The 22,092-nt window shown below is 36.3% G+C and overlaps 2 protein-coding genes across 4 annotated transcripts in view; one reads left to right on the top strand and one right to left on the bottom strand.

The window, feature by feature from the left end:
* The window catches only part of zgc:123217 (uncharacterized protein LOC641414 homolog), a 17,000-nt gene extending 8,539 nt beyond the window's left edge, over nucleotides 1–8,461 (bottom strand). The window contains exons 1-2 of one of the 3 annotated variants that reach the window (XM_048170992.1): nucleotides 8,065–8,461; nucleotides 1,282–1,544 (exon numbers count right to left, since the gene is read on the bottom strand). In XM_048170992.1, the coding sequence (XP_048026949.1) occupies nucleotides 1,282–1,544; nucleotides 8,065–8,081 (280 nt within the window). In that variant the 5' untranslated portion in view covers nucleotides 8,082–8,461. Of the gene's footprint in view, nucleotides 1–1,281; nucleotides 1,545–3,420; nucleotides 3,469–4,387; nucleotides 4,471–8,064 lie in introns of those variants that run through there. The other 2 variants (XM_048170991.1, XM_048170993.1) reach the window with 2 other exon arrangements.
* Nucleotides 6,733–22,092, top strand: si:ch211-180a12.2. The gene is made up of 13 exons (XM_048170986.1): nucleotides 6,733–6,877; nucleotides 8,458–8,754; nucleotides 8,920–9,219; nucleotides 11,143–11,448; nucleotides 12,215–12,325; nucleotides 13,297–13,458; nucleotides 13,829–14,116; nucleotides 16,120–16,170; nucleotides 16,264–16,521; nucleotides 17,969–18,316; nucleotides 19,275–19,532; nucleotides 19,626–19,871; nucleotides 21,844–22,092. The coding sequence occupies exons 1-13, from the start codon at nucleotides 6,826–6,828 to the stop codon at nucleotides 21,867–21,869; spliced, it is 2,703 nt and encodes a 900-aa protein (XP_048026943.1). The 5' UTR covers nucleotides 6,733–6,825; the 3' UTR covers nucleotides 21,870–22,092.

The following is a 22,092-nucleotide window of genomic DNA, read 5'->3' as shown; positions in this document are numbered from 1 at the left end:
CACAACTTATTGAATCTTAATCTTATTTAGATCTTAGATCTTATTTAATTTTAAGTTAAAGGTGTCTTTTCAAAAGATGTAATATAAGTCTAAGGTGTCCCCTGAATGTGTCTGAAGTTTCAGCTCAAAATACCCCATAGATTTTTTTTTATACATTTTTTAACTGCCTATTTTGGGGCATCATTAACTATGCGCCGATTCAGCGCACGGCCCCTTTAAATCTCTCGCTCCCTGACCTCCCGAGCTCTCGACTATAAGTGCAGTTATACAGTGCATAAACAAAGTTCACACAGCTAATATAACCCTCAAATGGATCTTTACAAGATGTTCGTCATGCATGCGTGGATCGGATCATGTAAGTATGGTTTTTATTTGGATGTTTACATTTGATTCTGAATGAGTTTGATAGTGCTCCGTGGCTAAAGCTAACATTACACACTGTTGGAGAGATTTATAAAGAATGAAGTTGTATTTATGAATTATACAGACTGCAAGTGTTTAAAAATGAAAATAGCGACAGTCTTGTCTCCGTGAATACAGTAAGAAACAATGGTAACTTTAACCACATTTAACAGTACATTAGCAACATGCTAACGAAACATTTAGAAAGACAGTTTACAAATATCACTAAAAATATCATGTTATCATGGATCATGTCAGTTATTATCGCTCCATCTGCTATTTTTCGCTATTGTTCTTGCTTGCTTACCTAGTCTGATGATTCAGCTGTGCACAGATCCAGACGTTAATACTGGCTGCCCTTTTCTAATGCCTTGAACATGGGCTGGCATATGCAAATATTGGGGGCGTACATATTAATGATCCCGACTGTTACATAACAGACGGTGTTATGTTGAGATTCGCCTGTTTTCCGGAGGTCTTTTAAACAAATGAGATTTATATAAGGAGGAAGCAATGGAGTTTGAAACTCAATGTATGTCTTTTCCATGTACTGAACTCTTGTTATTCAACTATGCCGAGGTAAATTCAATTTTTGATTCGAGGGCACCTTTAAAGCTCTAAAAAAATGGAAATAAATATTTAAAAAAAACACAATTTACTAAAAACTAAGACAGAAATAAAAATAAATTAAAACTAAATATTTAAAAAATATTTAAAAAAAATTAAAAAAAACGTATAAAATGACAAACGCACATAATAAAAACACTAAAAATTAAACTAAAATGAACATATACCAATAATTAATATAACTATAATACAACTAAAATAATACTTCAACAAATATCTTTAAATTGTGAATTATAGTTTTGGGACACTCACGTTTTTTGCCGATTTTAGCCCAGCAGGTTGTGGCGTTGTGAAAGACACTCCCTTTGGATGCCAGGCAGACCGGACGAATGTATTGAGTGAAGTTCACAGGTTGACTCAGTTTCATCAGGGAGATGTCATTATTGAGAAGGGTGTCGTTGTACTTTGGATGGACGATGATGGACTGAATACCAACTATCACTTCATTTGCGTTGGCAACAGATGTGCTCTGGGTTTCTCTTCCCAAGTACAACGTCCAACGGTTGACGTTAGTACTGCAATGGAGAGTCTGAAATAAACTTGGGCGATTGTCAAATCTCAAAAAACTGCTATTTAAATATATGTATTGTGTGTTTCAGAGTGAAGCCTGACAGCTCATTATCATCTTCCTGTACTTGTAATAAGAAGCGCTTATCAACAAAAGAGAAGGACTCCCTGTGGTTTTCCTTAAGACGGCCATAAATATTAGTATTGCAGTTTTACAGGTGTTATGTAAAATAAGATCAAATAAAAATTATTTATTTATTTTACAAAGAAATTATGCAGAAGTAATATTTCTTAGTTTGTTTTTATTCAGTAATTTTTATATTTTCATTTAGTACAATTAATAATAATAATAATAATAAATTAATTATAAATTGAAATAATAATTAAATTCATTAGAAATTATTGGGGCCAATCACAAAAAAAGCATGAGTTATGAAAGCATAGCTGGGAGCTTCAGAGCAACTGCAACAATGAGTAATTAAAGGCAATTACTTGTAATATGACTGCATTGCTTATCACTTTTTGACCTGGTGGTGCTGTAACCAAATTGATGTAGTGTGGTCAGTGTGAGGAGACAATGTGTGACTCAAGTAATCTATCAAGAACAGTTTCATTAAAATAGGCAAAATTACCCAAAATATATTAGCATTTTTTAATGTTCCTTCAGGGCATGGTCCTGATGACAGAGTTTCATAACGATACACTTATGCGTTCATAGAATACAGCATTTTAAATCAAATTTCAAAATGGCAGACATGGGAAAATTGGGAATCATTTGACTCGGTATGCTGCACTGAATCAAAAGAGCCCAGTTTTGATTGAGCTGAGTGTCAGCTGACGCAAGCTTGACTGACGTGTCTTGCCAGAACTGACACTATATGCTTGATTTCTGTCAGACCACTATCGTCAAAGAATTATTAATGATAACAAAGAATGTTAGCAATAAAACAATTTAAATGATAGCAATAAGCAATAGCGATAACAATTTAAGGTTGGTGGTTTGGACTGTTCTGGGCAAAACTCCCTGCTTATTCAAGCAGCCATGCCTGGACAGAGCAGGGAGCGCAGCAATATATTTCCCCCAAAACAAACCATCCCCCAACCATATTAAATGATAAAGGTAAATGAGCAGCATTAAGCGTGTGCGATTAATACGGACAGCTGTGAATTGCACATAGCATCCTAAGCGAGCCAGCCGGAGGTGGCATGATTCTTGCAACAAGCATGTTTCTGAGAGCATAGCAACAAGCGTGTTGCCAATTGAGTATCGTGCACCTTGGCGGCAAGCATGCTGGCATGTATCAGCTGACGCGAACTTGAATGACGTGTCTTGCCAGAATTGACGCTATACGCTTGATGTGTGATTTTTGGCATATATCTGAATTTGAATAACAGTTAAGTACTGTGGTGAAGAGCAGCTTTTTCCAATTAGGGAAAATAGCCAAATTAAAATCTGTGCTCTCATTTAAGGATTTGGATAAAGTTATCCATGCCTTCATCTCTTTCAGACTTGACTATTGCAATGCAATTTACATCTCTCATCATTGTATCGCATGCAGTTGGTTAAAGGTACAATTTGTAGGACCTGCCACTAGAGGGCGCACTACCAAAACAATAACAATCGCGTGGTTTGATGACGCTAAGAAGGTGCGTGGAATGATGGGATTTGTTGTCTTCTACCCAACCGCTGACGGCCATCAATCAGACGGAAAGATAAATCATGGATTTAACGGATCAGGTAAAGTTTTATAAATGTGTAAACTATGGATCAGACGCATCCTCGCGCGGGTCTAGAGATGCCCCACGTTTGGCGTGTATGCCCCATAATACTAATCGTTATAATGGCATACGTTTTCTGTAAAGATACGAATCAAAACAACTCACCTGTCGAGTAAAACACAAGCGAGATCTTCATCTCTTTCTAGGTGAAGTTTGTCGCGAAGCTCTCTCCATCTAGAAAATGCAACACCGATATTGATCCTTGCTCTTTCTCTCCTCTTGTCCCAAACTCTTCTTGGGTCGTTTGGTTGGCCCGTACGCTTACGTTTACGAGAGCTGTCCTTGTCGACAGAACCAGCGGCAGATGGTTCCATGAATAAGTAACACAATCCACCATAAAACGTGCAAGAAGTAAATAAGGAACTGCTTGAAGCAAGCTAGTGGTTTGCTGGACGCTAGACACTACTTCCGCATTTGTCCACGACACTGTTGTCATGTGGTTTCTACGTCAGTAAAGGCGGTAACAAAGGGTAACTGACGTCATTGACAGGCGACTGCACTGCCCCATGTCACTGTTTAGAATGGGAATTTTCTCATGATTTACAAGTAGTTGAAAACATTAGAGATATTGTTAGTAATCAGCTGGACAAAATATATAACACTAGCCTAGTGTTTTTTGGATATTTTACTGCGAATATCTTACAAATTGTACCTTTAAGAACATGGCCATGAGGCTGCTGACTGGCACTAGGAGGATTTCACCTGTCCTAGTGTCTCTTTATTGGTTACCAGTGCAGAATAGGATTCATTATAAGATTGTACTATTTGTTTATAAAGCGTAAAATGGTGTAGCCCCATCATGTATGTCCAAACTTCTCAGCTACCAACAACCTTCCTGCATATACCTCGCTCTCGCTTGAAGTATAAGGCCTTGAAGCCTTCCCTTCCTGAGGAATTATCTGTATTCTTTGGCATTTGGATAAACTGTATTTTGTGTTGTTGTTTTATTTTTTGTATTGATTATTTGTCCCTCTCTTTTTTATTCTCTTACTCCTTATCTACTTTATTTGCATATGTACAGCCCTTTGTAATACACTAGCCGTTTTTAAATGTTCTTTATAAATAAACTGACCTTGACCTTGACCAGACTCTTTCCAAATCTGAAGGAGGAATGACGACATGACATGACCTTATAGTCATGCCTATTACTTCAGAGTTATGAAACACTCATTTGTTATTAAACCACTCACTTGTTAAAGGAACATACACTGTGTGAAATTATTTTTCAAAGTTGTAAATAAAACCAAGATTATTGGAGTATGTTTTACAAGAAAATAGCCTGCATTTACAGTTTCTACTTCTTAATTTCACATTTAATTTAATGTGGTACTTGCCCCTTCTTTGTAATTATGTGTGCAGTTTACTAGCAATTTCTAAGTAAATCCTACACCTTTTTTTTTTTTTTAGTGTACAAACAATCAAGAGGTCAATGCTTATCAGGGGTGCGTTTCATAAAAGCATCGTTAGCCAACTAACATCGCAAGTTCCGTCGTTACTTACATAGTTCAACGATTTGGTGTTTCCCGAAACCATCGTTCAAACGAATATTTGCAAACTGCATCGCAAACTTGTGTGGTTGGAACGGCAGCTCTCGGGCTGTGGTTAGAAGCATAGTTTCCTGTTTTTATGACATGTGTGGACTTAATAAATCCTTATCTTGAGCAAAATAAGCAAGCTGACATCAAGTACAATGTATATCTTTTATTTCAAATATATACAAGTGTCATTTATATATTTTAGTTTGTCAAGAGATTTAAAGCACCGTTTTTGGAGAGTGCGCATGTGCGTACGTGCTCTAGTACGTAAGAACAAGCATTTGATTTAATCTGGAAATAAAGCAAAATAACTGAGGAAAATGAGAATTAGTCCTCTAATGCCATGTCTGTAATTTATAGCAGAAATTCTAGCATTAATTCGATTTCAAACGGATTCATTTAAAGAAGTTATTACTCCACCATCTGCGTGACGTCATTCACCAACGTGGTTGAGCGACAGGTTTGCGACAATACGGTTTCGGGAAACAGTCGTGACTAGCTAGTTGATTTGTTCAACGATGCATCGTACTATGGTAGTTCAGCAGCGAGTTACATCGTTGTTCGGGAAACGCACCCCTGCTAGCTGTTATCCCCTACTGGCAAATGCTTTAACTACATGATTTAGGTAAAATGTATCTTTATCCATTGATGGCCAATCAAAACCAGCCATGTATTCTGGTAAATAAAAAAATTATAAACATGACTCTGTCTTTGCAATGGATGAATAGATGCAAGGTAAAAACAAAAATAATAATAATAAATAAAAATAAAAATTCTGAATTCTGATAAATAATAAGTCAATAAGAAATGTTATCTTTTAGACATCTTTTAATGTCCTTCTTTCAATTCAATGTTAATTAAAATGTGAAAGCCTAACTGTGGCCCCTTTATTCCTTTCTGAGGGGCCCTGTGTTCCTTATTTTCTCTCTCTCTCTTTCATTCCTTCTGTCACTGTAAATCTTCTTTTTACTCTTTTTCTTTGCAATATCTCTTTCACGACCATCCATCCTCACTTTACCTTACTAAACTGAATTTAACCCTTTAGTTTCTTTTCTCATTGAGAAACTGTCAAAAACAGAGCTTTATTCGCACGGTTTAACATTTACAATAATGCCAAAACATAATAATAATAAAAAAAAAAAGGCTTTCACCTAATTTCATTGGAATAAAAAAAAATATCTAAAAAACAAATGATTATTAGTTGTATTAGTTGAAAAGACAGAAAGCAATATGCAGTGATATCTATATTTATCTAATCTGTGGCATTTGTGCTTTGAGATAAGACAGGCTGTGATATATCACTGATTCAACTGAACACAAATGCTGTATCTTTATAGATACACCTGACTGGACAATAATACTCCGATCCACTAATAAAGCTGGTTATTGTGTGGTCACAGCTATAAATATTGTACAGTTCAAGCTTCTAAAACTCTTTATTAGGTTAATGTTTCACCACAGGTGGAGACAGACCGGACGAGATGAAGCTGAACGGCTGAAGGTGTCTCCTTCGTGTCCTCCCACTGGAAGTACAGTTATTTTAACTGAGGCCCAAGATTGCTGGTGAACCCCATTTTGAGTTGGGTCACTATTCAGCATGAATGTAAATTAGTCCAGAACATTGGATGGAGGCCAGATTGAATTTTAAGTGACCACTGTCCTAAATGTGTCTTTGAACATCTCTCTCTCCCTCTCTTAGTACCCCGTGTTTACCCTCTTCACACCATTTAACTTTCTCTCTCTCTCTCTCCCTTAGTGATCAAACTGAATGAATGCATTGAACAGTAGATATGAAGTTTGTACACCCCCTTTTCACAAGCATTCAGTATCTTTTCCTTTGCCTGCTTGATCCCCGCCTACTGTCCCCTGCCCCTATATAAGTGTGTTTTTCAGGATGCAATACAAAGAGCAAGAAGCAATGAAAGAAAGGAATAGAGTAACGATAAGGAGTATGTTCACACTCCAGTAAATTGCCATGAAGTTTAAAGTCCTGTTCTATTTATGGCTGCTGGGCCTAATAAAGCCAGGTGAGTATTGTTAAGGTTCTCTAAAGGCTTTGACATTCTCTAAGACATTCACTGTTGGAATACATTATGTTAAAAGATGTGCGCATTTGTGCAATTTGTTCATGCGAATACAAGTAATAGGTTAAAGCGAACCACAGAGGATTCAGTGCAAATGCTGAAACAACATTGAGAAATGTGCTGTCCATTTTAAAAAGATAATGAATTATACCGAGGGTTAATAATTTTTTTGAAATGCATGTTTCCTTCAGTAAAAGTGACATTTCTGTTATACAAAAATGCTCCTGAAATCAAAGCTTCAAAATTTAAATTGTCTTTGTGAATAAAAAATGTGTGCTATATATTTTTTAATTGTCCTAAATTGAATTTTACAGTTTAAAACCAACTGGACATGATGTTACTGTCATGTGTTTACAATATTTTGCATTGCATTTGTATTTCCTGAATGAAGGACAACTTGCCCAAAGATGAACAATTACTGTGATTCACATTTAAATACAGAAGTTCATACATTACACTGATGTACTGTTTATTTCAGTATAAAATATTCCACAGCATGGAAAATATATAAATAGTCCTAGATATTAAATAAACTAATGAACAATTTACAACATATGTGTTTAATAATAATAATAATTGTTATAGCCCTCTAATGTTGATTTTGTCTCCTAATTAAAATAATTTAATTATTTTTTATTTCCTGTTTTTAATGTAAATATTTATTTAGCGGACTTAGTGTCAATACAGCATGTCGTTTTTACAATAGAGAACACTTGATCTTAGAATGACAAAAGCCAAGAAAGCTATTAGTATATCATGTGTACTCTACTTTATAGATAGGTGTAGTAGAAGACCTAGTTAATTATTATATAATTTTATCCAAAACACTTGCAGTACACTTAGTAAACTGACAGTCCCCCTGCATTCAAGTGATTTAAAAAAAAAAAAAACATTTAGGTGTCTGATCCAGAGGTTTGATCAATGTGTAACTACCATCATTTTTAAGCAGTCCTAAAACAACTCTCCTACAATAGGTTTACATGCATCTAAAGTAAAAAAACTGTCTGTTGTGATTGTTCTACCACTTACAGCATGTGTCAGAAGCGAAATGTCTACTACCATATTTGAATTTCATAAATTTCAGCACTTTTATACAGTGATACTAACAGTAACAATAGCGTCGGTTTTACCGTATCAATTCCAGCATGAGTCCTCATCCTATTGAAGTGCATGCAAAGTGAATTTTTTAGCGCTGAAAACAGCGTCTTCTCGACATGTCAACAACATGAATCAAAATCTTCAGGCAGCCAATGAAGACCATAGGCTGGCATTATGCAAATTTGTTACATTGTTACATAACAGGAAGTGAGACTGAATTGCTGCCAACTTCAGTTCAGAATCGATTCTTACTTTTAAGAGACATTAACTTTATTTGTTGTGCACTTTGATCTTTAAGACTTTGTAGATCTTTAACATTTACAAACAGATATTACACACTACATGAAAGCTAATATTCAAAAAAGCTTAAAGAGTGTGAAAATTGAAATGCTTATCATATTTTTCTGGCATTCTCTCAAACTCAGGCTCCTCTGCAGATGTCTCTTTGTCTCCGGGCTCCTCAGCTGTCCTCAACTGCTCCTTTACATTGCCGCCTATAGTTGATGATTTACTCTTAAACATCACTTGGTCATTCAGTGGTTTAGTCATTGCCTCAAGGAATCACACTCAACCAGGCTTCTTCTTGAACACCACTGCTTCCGTCATTGGCTCCTTCCCACTCACTGTTTACAATGCCACTCCAGACCAGCAAGGGGTGTATGAATGTAGGGTGAGCTACAATGAAACTGATTACTCCACAGATGTGACTCTGACAATATTAGGTGAGTCTCAAGTACATCTCACGTATTTCACTTGTACGAAATTAGCGGCTTTTGTTGAAAAACATAGAACCAATGTCCAACTTATTCATATATAAATAAATATAAATATCAAATACATATCCCAGAAAAGCTAAACCTTGGAGTTGCTTTCTAAATCTCTTACAGTTCCTCCGCTGGTTTCCATCATCTTACCTGAAGTAGTCCTAAAAAGAAAAAATGTGTTTGAATGTTGGGCAAGGAGCTTTAGTCCTCCACAAATCATGTTTACCTGGACACGAGCAGGAAACAAAATCTATGAACCCCAAAAGCTGCAAGTGAACCGTACAGAGGACGGGCTGTACGATGCAGTCAGCTGGCTGACCTTGATCCCTGAAATCTCGGACCAGAACACAAGCTTTGGCTGTGAGGTGCAACATACAGCTCTGGTGAAACCTATCCGAGAGGAGTTCACGCCTCACATCATAGGTATTCAGAATTGACACATTTGACTTGTAGATGTCATTCATTTGAAACAGGATGCAACTTCTGCGGTACAACAAATTCTTTCAGCTTATTTAAAGGTCCCGTTTTTCGTGGTTTTTTTGAAGCTTTGATTGTGTTTATAGTGTGCAATATAACATGTGTTCATGTTTCGCATGTAAAAAAACACAGTATTTTTCACATAATTTACTTATCTGTATACCGCTGTTTCCACTGTCATAAAAACGGGCTGATGACTTCCTTGTTCTATGAAGTCCCTCCTTCAGAAATACGTAACGAGTTCTGATTGTGCCAGCGGTTCCTGTGTTGTGATTCGACAGCAGCTTAGCGAACCTTGCCCGGAAAGGTCACGCCTCTTACCATAACGTGGAGATGCACGCGCTCAGTGTTATTGTAAACATGTCTTTAATTTTACCCTATCAATTTGAGCCGGAATCAGACCCGGTGATTGGACTGCGGGATGAAAATAACAGCGTTTCGACGACATGGCGACAAACACACTCTACAAACGCAACTCTTGTGTATTCCTGTGGGCGGAGGTTAGTCAAAAAACTGTTTTAGTGACGTCATTAAAGAAGGAAGTAGAGGGATGTAGTCCAAACTGGCCGTTCGATGTAGGCGACTTCTGTTAAATAAAATATCTCACTTGGCATTGAACTTTGAGCTTTAAAATTTTACAGATTTTATTTATACTCTAACAACAACATTACACACTAACTAAAGTTTGAAACATGGGATCACGAAGAACGGGACCTTTAACATTAATTACATGCATTTTGCCACTCAATCGAATGCCTTCATCTGTTTATATTGCAAGAATTTTGCAAAATAGTGCAACTCATGCTGTGGGATTTGCCTCAGGCATCAGCTGCAAATGATGAAGGAAATATCTTCTATAGAATGTAATTGATAGGTTATGGTTGTCCTACTTTGAATACATGAACTACATAATTCCTAAACAATAGGTCTGCATTATGCAAGACCAGCAGATCAGATCACTGGACTTTTGTTCCTTTGCTTTGGTGACCTGATGCTACAAAAGGGCTTTTCACACTTAAAATAGTTAATGTCCTTATTTCCATATTTGCGGTGTCAGTGTCATTGTTTATATGAACAAAGCAAGCCACCTGTTACCATAAAGGCTCTAGCGTTGCGAATCCTCATATGACACATTGCCAAAAGTACTATCAAGCTTATACTAAATGGACATTTCGGACTATAAAGGTAAGAATGAAACATCATAAAACGACAAATGGGACACCCTATGTTAGGGCACTTCAACTTCAGAGTTTAGCACTGACTCTAACCAAACACTCAAATAAGCTAATCAAGACGTTCAGAATTACTTGCAAATTACAGGTGGGTTAAATTGGGATTGGTACTAAAGTCTGCAAGATACTGACCTACCAGGACTGGAGCTGAAGAGCCCTGCCCTATTGTATTGTAGACTTCATGAATATCCGTTGGGATCATTTGGGACAGAATGCAAGTATGCACTGCTGTCTCAAGATGGTTCACTTGTCTGTGTCTATGAAGCTGTTTCATTCTCTGATGTCTAAGAATACTCTGGAAATGCATACTCATTGACTGAATTCAGACTAGGCCAGAAGTGCTCACTCCTGCTCCTGGAGGGTTTGCCTTCTTTGGGAATTTCTAATAACCCTGAAGACAATGGTTAGCTGGATCATAAGGGTTGTTTAATTAGGGTTGGAAATAAACTCTGCATGACAGTGACCCTTCAGGAGCAGGATTGGACACCCCTAGACGAGGCAAGAGTTGCTTTGAAAAATTTTACAGACCATTCAAGGCCAAAATATTACTACGCATTCATGGTCATTTATTCATAATGTGGTTTTAACGGGCTACTAGTAATATTTGATTACTAGTAATATTTTTATATTTTTTTAGTTCTCCCGATGGTCACTCTCTCCGCTGTTCCCTCATCTTCACACTCGTCTCCACTCACCCTCTCCTGTGACATCAGTGGGTTCTACCCTAACAACGTGTCCATTCTATGGATCCAGAATGGAAAGGTTCTTCCTGAGCTTCCCTTGTCCATCCAGAATGAGGATGGAATGTATAGGAGACATCAATATCACACCTTGAGTGTGGAGGAGAGAAGCAGAGGAGGAGAGGTGAAATGTGTGGCCCAGCAATACAATGTGCAAGAACCTGCTTATGGAACCATTAACCTTTCCACTGTTGACCCACATGGTATGTGACAAAGGACTTCACTTCTTATTTACAGTATTATGTATTCAAATACAGTGATAAGCTGTGCCAAGATTAACAGGTTTATTGTGCTTCAGGACACATTGAACAAAGAGAACAGACTCAGTTGCAAGGCTGGGCAACTCTGGCCCATGAGATCCACTTTCCTGCAGAGTTTAGCTCTGATTCTGATTAGCCTAATAAGTAATCCTGAATACCAATATCAATCCTGAATTGATTAGTTTGTTCAGGTGTGTTTTATTAGGGTTGGAGCTATGCCCTGCAGAAAAAAGTGGATCTTTAGGGACAGAGTTGCCCACCCCTGTTCAACTGGGCACTCAAATGAAAGAGTTTAAGGGTGTTCTGGAGGACCACTTTCCTTTAGAGTAAAATAGTGATTTGGAATACCTTGATTAGCTGGTTAAGGTATTTTTAACTAAGGCTAAAGCTAAATTCTGCTGCAAGATGGCCCTCCAGGAGGAGGACAGGACACCCCTAGTCTACTTTTGGTGCATTCAAGTTCTTATGGGAAGTTCATATAAGTCATTTTTTTTTCGACTCCACATCTAAAAAATGATGAAAATTCCCACTCCTAATTACGACTTTGTGGTGACATTCATGTGTTCAGCTCGTAAATATGATCTTTCCGACTTGACTTGAATGCATCATTTGAATAGTGTTGTGTTTTAAGTGGATTAAAGGTGAAGTGTATGAAATGGTACATGGATCAAAAAGATCTTATCACATTTATTGGTCTAATCTCTTTCAGGGCAAAACCCAGGTCTAAATAAGTCAGCCAAGGCTTCAGTAGCGATGATGATCATTTCAATCACCCTTGTTTTTTTGCTCTGCTTTGGATTTTCTTGGAAGAGAAGGGATGGTAAGTCTGGTAACATGCCAATCACTTAATGAAATATTACTTGAAAGCTTTCTGTTAGCATTCCCATTCATCTCAATGGGAGTTGCTTGATTTGCCCATTCATTCCAGAAAAGTATGTGACATCTTTGCCAATCCAGAAATATTTTGAGGCAATAACCTTTGTTGTAAATGTGACTTGTTGTCACTCTATATAAGAAGCAAGAGATCACGCTTTTCTTTTTTAGCATGGTCCTGCTAGCCCTGGAGGTAAATGCTACACTGCAAAAAATGCTTTTCTTACTTAGAATTTTTGTCTTGTTTCCAGTCTAAATATCTAAAAATTCTTAAATCAAGAAGCATTTTCTAGACAAGTCTTGTTTTCAGAAAAAATAAGTCAAAATTAAGTGTTTTTTCTTAAAACAAGCTAAATAATCAGCCAATGGGGTAAGCAAAATAATCTTATTTCGGTTTGAAGTAAGATTATTTCAAAAATAATCTTAATCAAAATAGAGCAAACCACCTTTTGAAACTAACTTGGCTCATCAAATGATGGTTGTATCAATTACGTCTTACGCCACTAGTTGGCGACAAGTGACTGTTAAAAGAATGTATTTGTCATTGAATCATTCATTCAAAAGATTTGATCAAAAACACTGATTCATCCAGTAATGATACAAGTATTTATTAACGAGTCACTGAATTCATCCAAAACCATTTTTTAAATAATTTATTCAAATCAATTAAACATTTTTTCCCAGCAATGAATATTTTGTCAGAATCTCTAATAAATTACATATTATTTTGTTTAGTTGTATGTTCAGAATCGTGGGGGAATTGTGATCATATATGAAACCAAAAAATTGTGATTCTCATTTTATCCAGAATCGTGCAGCTCTAGGCTAGTTATGAACAACGATGGCAGATTGCCAGTGAGCTAAACAGAAATGCTAACACTTTAATCTCTCTTTTTCTCATGCATTTCTTTTTCTCAGAGAAGCTGAAGTCTCTGAATGTCTCAGCGATTGTTCTGCCACCCAGGGTGATTGTGGGTAAGAAAGGCAGAGTCACTATCAGTGTGGAAGGCAGGCTGGCAGAGAGGGTACAAACAACATGGTTTCTGAATGATATGCCCATCACAGACACTTCATACAAAGGTATAAGCCAATCACTACGTATTCACCTCTTTACTAGCAGGCAGATCATTATGTATTTGACCATCACAGTTTATTATGCAAATCTAATGACACATAAATTGATTATGAATAGAGGAATTTTGTGTGAATTTGTATAAAACAAGTGCAACTGAAGTCATGTTATCCAGAACTAGTCAACACATACTAGTAGTAACAAAAGGAAAAAAGGACTTATGCAACCCCATAGCCTACCTGATGTTTGAAACTGACATTGAAAAGCACCGTTTTATCATTAAGTCAAATAGACAAAATGGCTGCTTGTCTGTGTCTGTGTATGTGTCTCATCCTCTCTTTCTCTCTCTCTCTCTCTCACCCACCTTCTCTCTCACAGAGAAAAAATATGGTCGTTTTCACTCTGCATCCTACACTTCTCACAACTCTCGTGTGTCTGTGGTGTCAGAGAAAGGTCCTCTGCTGCCCTCTACTGCCTCAGGATATTACAAGCTACACACTCAGATGCCACCACGCTCATCCTCCGGCTCAAACAAACTGTTCTCCTCCATCACATTTATACCCAACCTATCCATTCACAAGGGTGCAGTCTTCAAATGCCACATCTCATATAAGGGGAAAGACAAGATTGTGGCCGAGAGAGTGTCTGACAAGTTTACTATTTTAGGTCAGTGGGCATGTTGAGGTGTATTTATGCGTTCAAGTCCTCCTGGGGAGTTTGTATTTACGAGATGGGAAGTCATAATTATGATATCAGGTGTGTTTAAAATGAATTTGGTCAGCAAGATGGCGATGCACATTTTTTACATTAAATTCTGATTTTTTTTTTTAACTCTGCATCTACAAAATGATGTATAAAAAATTTGCATCAGGTGTTTTTTGCTTTTTTATGTTTTTATTCAATTTATGAAGGTGCTCTAAATTGAATCGTTTTATATACTGTACTAACTGTACAATACTATAGTATTTTTTTATATGCAAATTAGAAAAACATGTTTTATCACTGACACAGAAAATTTCCCACTCGTTATTACAACTTTGTGATAAAGTTCAACTCATAAATGCAATCTTTCCAATGTGACTTTAACGCACCATATGTTAAACTCATGATTTATCTGCAGCTTGCTTTATTTCCGGTGAAACTATTGGGAAAATCTCTCAAATATGTTCGGGTCTCATATCACCCCAAAATGAAAAATTATGAAAATCAAGTCTGTTTATCGGCATTAAGATGTTGCCATTAGACATTATTTTCATGACAATTAATCACATTTTATTGTGATTTTTTTTACGTCATTATCGTAATGTGTCGAGACACATGCACTTTTGAAAGTTTTTTTTGTAACTCCAATTATTCTAAAGGTTGATTTACTTAAAGGTGCCCTAGAATGTTTTTTTCACAAAATGTAATATAAGTTTAAGGTGTCCCCTGAATCTGTGAAGTTTCAGCTCAAAATACCCCATAGATTTTTTTAAATAATTTTTTTTAATTGCCTATTTTAGGGCATCATTATAAATGAGCCGATTCAGGCTGCTGCCCCTTTAAATCCTCGCGCTCCCCGCCCCCGAGCTCTCGACTATAATACAGTGCATAAACAAAGTTCACACAGCTAATATAACCCTCAAAATGGATCTTTACAAAATGTTCGTCATGCGTGCTGCATGCATGCATCGATTCCTGTGAGTATAGTGTTTATTTGGATGTTTACATTTGATTCTGAATGAGTTTGAGGCTGTGCTTCGTGGCTAAAGCTAACATTACACACTGTTGGAGAGATTTATAAAGAATGAAGATGTGTTTATGCATTATACACACTGCAAGTGTTTAATAATGAAAATAGCGACGGCTCTTGTCTCCGTGAATACAGTAAGAAACAATGGTAACTTTAACCTCATTTAACAGTACATTAGCAACATGCTAACGAAACATTTAGAAAGACAATTTACAAACATCACTAAAAATATCATGATATCATGGATCATGTCAGTTATTATTGCTCCATCTGCCATTTTTCGCTATTTTTCTTGCTTGCTTACCTAGTCTGATGATTCAGCTGTGCACAGATCCAGATGTCCTGCCCTTGTGTAATGCCTTGAACATGGGTTGGCATATGCAAATATTGGGGGCGTACATATTAATGATCCCGACTGTTACGTAACAGTCGGTGTTATGTTGAGATTCGCCTGTTCTTCAGAGGTCTTTTAAACAAATGAGATTTATATAAGAAGGAGGAAACAATGGAGTTTGAGACTCACTGTATGTCATTTCCATGTACTGAACTCTTGTTATTCAACTATGCCAAGGTAAATTCAATTTTAAATTCTACGGCACCTTTAATACAATATTTAAAAAAACAAAGACAAATTCTACAATGAATTATAAATATTTCTATAAATATATTAAATTTAAGAAAATATTGTTGTTTTATTACATTACAGTTGTGAGAACTGTATTTTTTAAAGGGTTGTTTGTAGATTTGTAGATTGATTTTAAGTGAAATATGACCTAGACATGTTGACCCAGGCTTGGTGAGGTTCACCTTATTGGTATTACTGGTTCCTGTTTCTAGATTTTTGTTCTCTTTTAGCATGTAAAACAAGATGAAGGTTCATATATTTTCATTTCATCATGTTAACATTTGTTGACATTAGTATTGGTTTTGTGTTTAGCACCACCTGAAGTTTCAGAGATCCAGTTCTCAGAGCCAAATGAGGAAGGAGGTATCACATACAGTACACACATTCAAATATTTCAAACTATATACAGAAAATGCAACATTATAAAAGGTTGTCAGTAACGTATCCTTTCCCCAGGTGTTGTGACAATGGTAACCCAGGCCTCTCGCTTTCATCCGGACATCATCACCTTCCGCTGGTTCTGTGAGGGTGGGGAACTGAGCCCTGTGTCCGTCCCGCCAGCGCTGGCAGCTCCTCGGCCTGATGCTGAAGGCTTCTTTTCAGCCATGAGCCAGTGCAGGCTGCCCCTGTTAGAGCTGGAGAGAGGAGAAACCAGGGTGTGGGTCACCGTTCACCACATGGCCCTAAAGCAACCCATCACACGGGAAACTAGAGGTGAACGCTGGAATAAAATAACTGAATTCTTTTAAATAAGATTAAGGCTGTGTTCAGTGTAGAGTGCAGTGCCCGCCCACTTTTTCAGCTGCCTTGGTTCCGCAAGTATTTTTCCCATTCATTTTTCCTATTTTCCTAAATAACTAAAATCCCATAAAAGGATAAATTGAACATTATTCATTTAAACATATCCAGTGTTGCCAATTGTTTTCAGTTGAAAGTAGCTAAAACTGGTAGCTAAATGTAGTTAGATGACGTCATACTGGCAAGTCCACTGATCTAGAATTGCTAGATTTTTCGCTAGACTTTTGAAAAAAAGTCTCAAAAGGGGCAGGGAAGTCACTAAATCTTGCAAGAAAATCACTAAATTGGCAGCACTGTCCTGATGAGAAAACTGCACATTAATATAGAATGGTGATTAAACTGACTGGAACTACCTGTGCATTAAATAGGTTTAATGCACACTTTCCAACCAATCAGAATCAAGTATTCAGACAGACAATGGTATAAATTAAATTTAAGTATTTTGAAAGGATAAAACTCTCTGATTGGTGAAATTTTCTTTACTTACAGCATCATGGGTAATGTAGTTTTTTACCAGGAATTCTACTGTTAAACACTTCTTTAAAAAAAAAAAAATTAGTTGAAATAATGCAAACTGACAGCTTAAAAAAAAAAAGCATATACCAACCTCTGTCTGTCTCGGTCAGGTCTATCTTTAAATGTCTATAAGTTATCAATAAAAATCAGGAGAAAATGAATGGGATTTTTACTTCCTGAACCCGACTGTTGCACTCTATAGGAAACTTCCATATTACACATACTATTTCTGCAGTATATACTTTGCACAGTATGTGAATTTTTTTTAGAATAGGTGGATTAACTACTTCATTGACCAAAATGTTCAGCATACAGTACAAACCAAAGCACACTGAATGGAATATTTAATCCAACAGTGCATTGCGCTCAACTTTGCCTACTATGTCCAGCGGGAGAAATGAAACTTAATGGAAATCATTCAAAACTTTTAACTGCTTTTTTGTTCATTATTTTATCGGAATGCCAAGAGTTGAGATGTTTAAACACCAAACTTGATCAAACATGCAAAATACCCATAATACTGTTTGTTTTTGTTACATAAAGTGTAAAGTACAAACTCTACTTGCATACATACAGTATACTCACGTAAAGCAATACATACTTTAAAGCAAATCTCAGCTGCGTGATTGTTTATATCATCGCAAAATGTAATTATATTTCCGCCCAGCTCATTATATTAAGTTGGATATATATTATATTCAATAATATTTGCATACATATATACATTCACGTAAATTGATAATATGCAATAAGCAGTATCATAGAAGTCCATTCCAAATATAGTCTGGAAGTACATTAACAACCAAAACAAATTTTTGATCAAATAACTGACTTTTTTCTTTCTTAGGATTCATAAAACAGCCCACCGTTTCAGAAATCATCTCTTCCCTTCCATCTGCTGAGAAAGGACCTTTGACCCTCGCCTGTGACATAACTGGTTTCTACCCCCCTGAAATCTCTGTTAAATGGCTGCATGTAAAAGGGAATGAGATTGAGGAGGGAGAGGACAGAGAAGGGGAAATCAAAGCGGGAGCTGAGCTTTGGGGCCCTTTGCAAACTCTGCCGAGGACATTTCGAGCAAAAGCATTACTTAAAGAGCTGGAGGACACAGTGAGAGGAGGTTCGATCGTGTGCAGAGTGGCACACTGCTCCCTCCTGAAGCCTGCTGAGAGAGTCTGGAGAAATACTCAAATCGGTAAAAGGACAAAATAATAGATTTTTAAAAATGAATACTTTTTTTCATGTTTTTCAAATAAGTCTCTTATGCTCACCAATGCATTTATTTGATCAAATACACTATATAATTAATATTACAATTTAAAATAACTGTTCTTTATCTGAACATTTTTTAAATGTAATTTATTCCATTACTCCAGTCTTCAGTGTCCCATAATCCTTCAGAAATTATTCTAATACGCTAATTTGCTGCTCAAGAAACATTTCTTCTTATTATCAATGTTGAAAACAGTTGAGCTGCTTCATATTTTTGAGGAAACTGTGATATAGGAATATCTTGGTTCTGTGAAACTGCAAAATCAACGTTACTCACGTATGGAGCTGAAACAACACAACCTCACCGTCAGTTTTCACACCTTCCCATTTAGGTCTCTCCAGCACTGGAAAGCTTTTCTAATATTAATGCGGGTCCTAAAGCTCTTTACCCTTCTTTTTCCAGTGATATTCCTCTGAGCTTTTCTCTATTGTAATGTCTCTCAGCCATCTCTCTTTCTACATCTCTCTCTTCACATCTCCTCCCCCATCATGAATGGACACAACCCCCACTGCTGATTGGCTACAAGTGTGTTGTGCTGCTCGAACCAATCCACTTTCTACAGCATTTCTCAGAAATTGCTTACTGCACCTTTAACTTTCTAATAATCCAACTTTCACCTCCTGGATGATAAAACAAAGTAAGATGATAAAAAATGCAACCAAAACCATATCTAAAGACCAGAATATCAAAGGGACTTTTGGGTATGGGCTCTTTTGACACAATCACAAAGCAAATTCACAAAGCAACAACACCTTACCAACCACATAACAACACTCTGACAACCATCCACAATGCCTTAGAGCATCAGAAATTTGCACATGCATGCACTGCACACATTTTGTTGTTCACACCTCTTTCTATCTGTGTCTTTTTTTTTCAGTTGCTCCCTCAATCCCTCCTTCTCTGTCGGTTCACTGGAGCAGAGATGGTGTGGGAATATTCTCTGTTCTTCTCTCTGGAGGAAAGCCTGCGGCTGAATTGCTCTGGGCAGCTGGTGGCACAACTGTCTCCAAGCTTTTGTCGAAAGAGAGAGAGAGAGAAAACAGTGAGGGGAAACTAGAGCTCAAGAGCGTTTGTGCTTTGGTGAGGTCGACAGGGCGACAGGAAAGTGCCAGTCGCAGAGGAGGACACGCACGCAGTAAGTATGCCAATAATATGGTGAGTAGACTGAAAAATGTTCAGCATAACATCTAGAACAACCTTGAAAACAAAGTTTTGGCTTATTCTACAGAAATCAGGCCACCTAGTAATGCAGAATGTGAAAAGATAAATGAATGCATGGAAGGAATGAAATCAGTTCAAGATGACAAACAACCTGAGCCGAATGAGCATATGGAAGAGAATGAGGAGGATGAGGACATAGATCCATCATATATAAACACTGTGAGATTGAGGAAAGAGAAGAGAGAGTGTCTGAGAGTTACTGTGGAGATTACCCATCCTGCACTAGGCTTGCCTGCATACCTTACCTGGACAGGTAAATAATGTGTCTCTTGCTTGATGTTGAGGTACAGGAGGTGTGCATGTGTTAAAGGTAGTCATTTACAGGATACAGTCAAATTAAATTACAAATATCCAAAATATACCATATTTAGCATTTCCAGTTTTGTATAAATACTCAATTATATACAGTACAGTCCAAAAGTTTGGAACCACTAAGATTTTTAATGTTTTTTAAAGAAGTTTCGTCTGCTCACCAAGGCTACATTTATTTAATTAAAAATACAGTAAAAAACAGTAATATTGTGAACTATTATTACAATTTAAAATAACTGTGTACTATTTAAATATATTTGACAAAGTAATTTATTCCTGTGATGCAAAGCTGAATTTTCAGCATCGTTACTCCAGTCTTCAGTGTCACATGATCCTTCAGAAATCATTCTAATATGCTGATTTGCTGCTCAATAAACATTTATGATTATTTTCAATGTTGAAAACAGTTGTGTACTTTTTTTTCAGGATTCCTTGATGAATAGAAAGTTCAAAAGAACAGCATTTATCTGAAATACAAAGCTTCTGTAGCATTATACACTACCGTTCAAAAGTTTGGGGTCAGCAAGAATTTTTATTTTTATTTTTTTGAAAAGAAATTAAAGAAATTAATACTTTTATTCAGCAAGGATGCATTCAATCAATCAATCAAAAGTGGCAGTAAAGACATTTATAATGTTACAAAAGATTAGATTTCAGATAAACACTGTTCTTTTGAACTTTCTATTCGTCAAATAATCCTGAAAAAAAATATTGTACACAAATATTTTGTACAATTGTACACATTAAATGTTTCTTGAGCAGATGATCAGCATATTAGAATGATTTCTGAAGGATCATGTGACACTGAAGACTGGAGTAATGATGCTGAAAATTCAGCTTTGCCATCACAGGAATAAATTACTTTGTGAAATATATTCAAATAGAAAACAGTTATTTTAAATTGTAATAATATTTCACAATATTACTGTTTTTTACTGTATTTTTAATTAAATAAATGTAGCCTTGGTGAGCAGACGAAACTTCTTTTAAAAACATTAAAAATCTTAGTGGTTCCAAACTTTTGGACTGTACTGTACACCGCCCTCCAAAAGTTTGGAAACACCCCTGGCAAAGTGTGGTTTTGGACGGTATCAGCATTTTTTGGTGCAAATACATTACAGTAACTTGACATTATCATTGAAGCAATAATTTTGATTACATAATAATGGCAATATATACATGTCAAAGTCAGACATGCACCTTTGCCAGCTGTGATGACTGGCTACTGGTTTAAACTTGGCCCAGGTTCGTAAAAGATTTTTGGGTCAGCACACCTTAATAGCTTCAACAATTGATTGCCAATTAAGTTTAGAATACAATGAACCAATTAGAACCCAGTTTAGGTCAGATAGCTGCTAATGCTGGATATTTTGAGGAATCGAACTTTTAAGTTTTGTCTTGTATAAACTGTTTATGTAACAAAATATGTTTTCGTAGTTTGTGTTGTCCCTTATCAGTGCAAAATTATCACAAATTAAAAAGGATTCATGCCAATATTGTCCAAACCACACTTTAAAAAAAAAAAAAAAAAAAGATTTTTTCTCGTTTTCTCCAGTCTTCAGTGTCACACGATCCTTCAGAAATCATTCTAACATGCTGATTTGCTGTTTGAGAAACATTTCTGATTATTATCAATGTTGAAAACAGTTATGCTAATATTCAACTGATTCAGGTGACAGTAAAGACATTTATAATGTTACAAAAGATTTCTATTTCACCAAAAATATTAAGCAGCAAAAAAGGAAAACTTATTTCAAAAACATAAAAAATTAATTATTCATAACTTTTGACCTCCAGTGTAATATTGTTGACAAATACATACATAAAATGATGTACACTCACTTGAGGTGAAGACTGCAATCAGTGGCCTATATCAGAAGGTGAAGTTTACTTCTCAATTTTATGTTTGGCAGAGCCTGCAGAGGAAGTGTCATCTTGATGGCCGTCCACCCATCTCTGACCACATGATCCTTGCGGTTATATTTATTTTTTCTTTTTTTTTCTTTTTATGTATTATCTTTTACTACTACGAATAATATGCATGAAATGCATATTTAGTATTCATTTAACACTTTATAATTACCATCAACTTTACTTAAACTCTTTAAAGTTAGGCCTAAGGCCATCTTTGTTTCAAATAAAAGTGAGAAAGAACGAAAGAA

This window comes from Megalobrama amblycephala, linkage group LG20 (genome assembly GCF_018812025.1).
Source record: "Megalobrama amblycephala isolate DHTTF-2021 linkage group LG20, ASM1881202v1, whole genome shotgun sequence".
NCBI lineage: Eukaryota > Metazoa > Chordata > Actinopteri > Cypriniformes > Xenocyprididae > Megalobrama > Megalobrama amblycephala.
This window is presented reverse-complemented; position numbering and strand designations above follow the sequence as displayed.

What these genes read in the sequence shown, in the direction of transcription:
- si:ch211-180a12.2 (XM_048170986.1), top strand. Translation starts at nt 6,826, where the DNA reads ATGAAGTTTAAAGTCCTGTTCTATTTATGGCTGCTGGGCCTAATAAAG. An exon ending in TGACAAGTTTACTATTTTAG is followed by an intron (nt 14,117 to 16,119) that starts GTCAGTGGGCAT and finishes TTTTGTGTTTAG; the next exon opens with CACCACCTGAAGTTTCAGAG. An exon ending in TGCATACCTTACCTGGACAG is followed by an intron (nt 19,872 to 21,843) that starts GTAAATAATGTG and finishes TATGTTTGGCAG; the next exon opens with AGCCTGCAGAGGAAGTGTCA.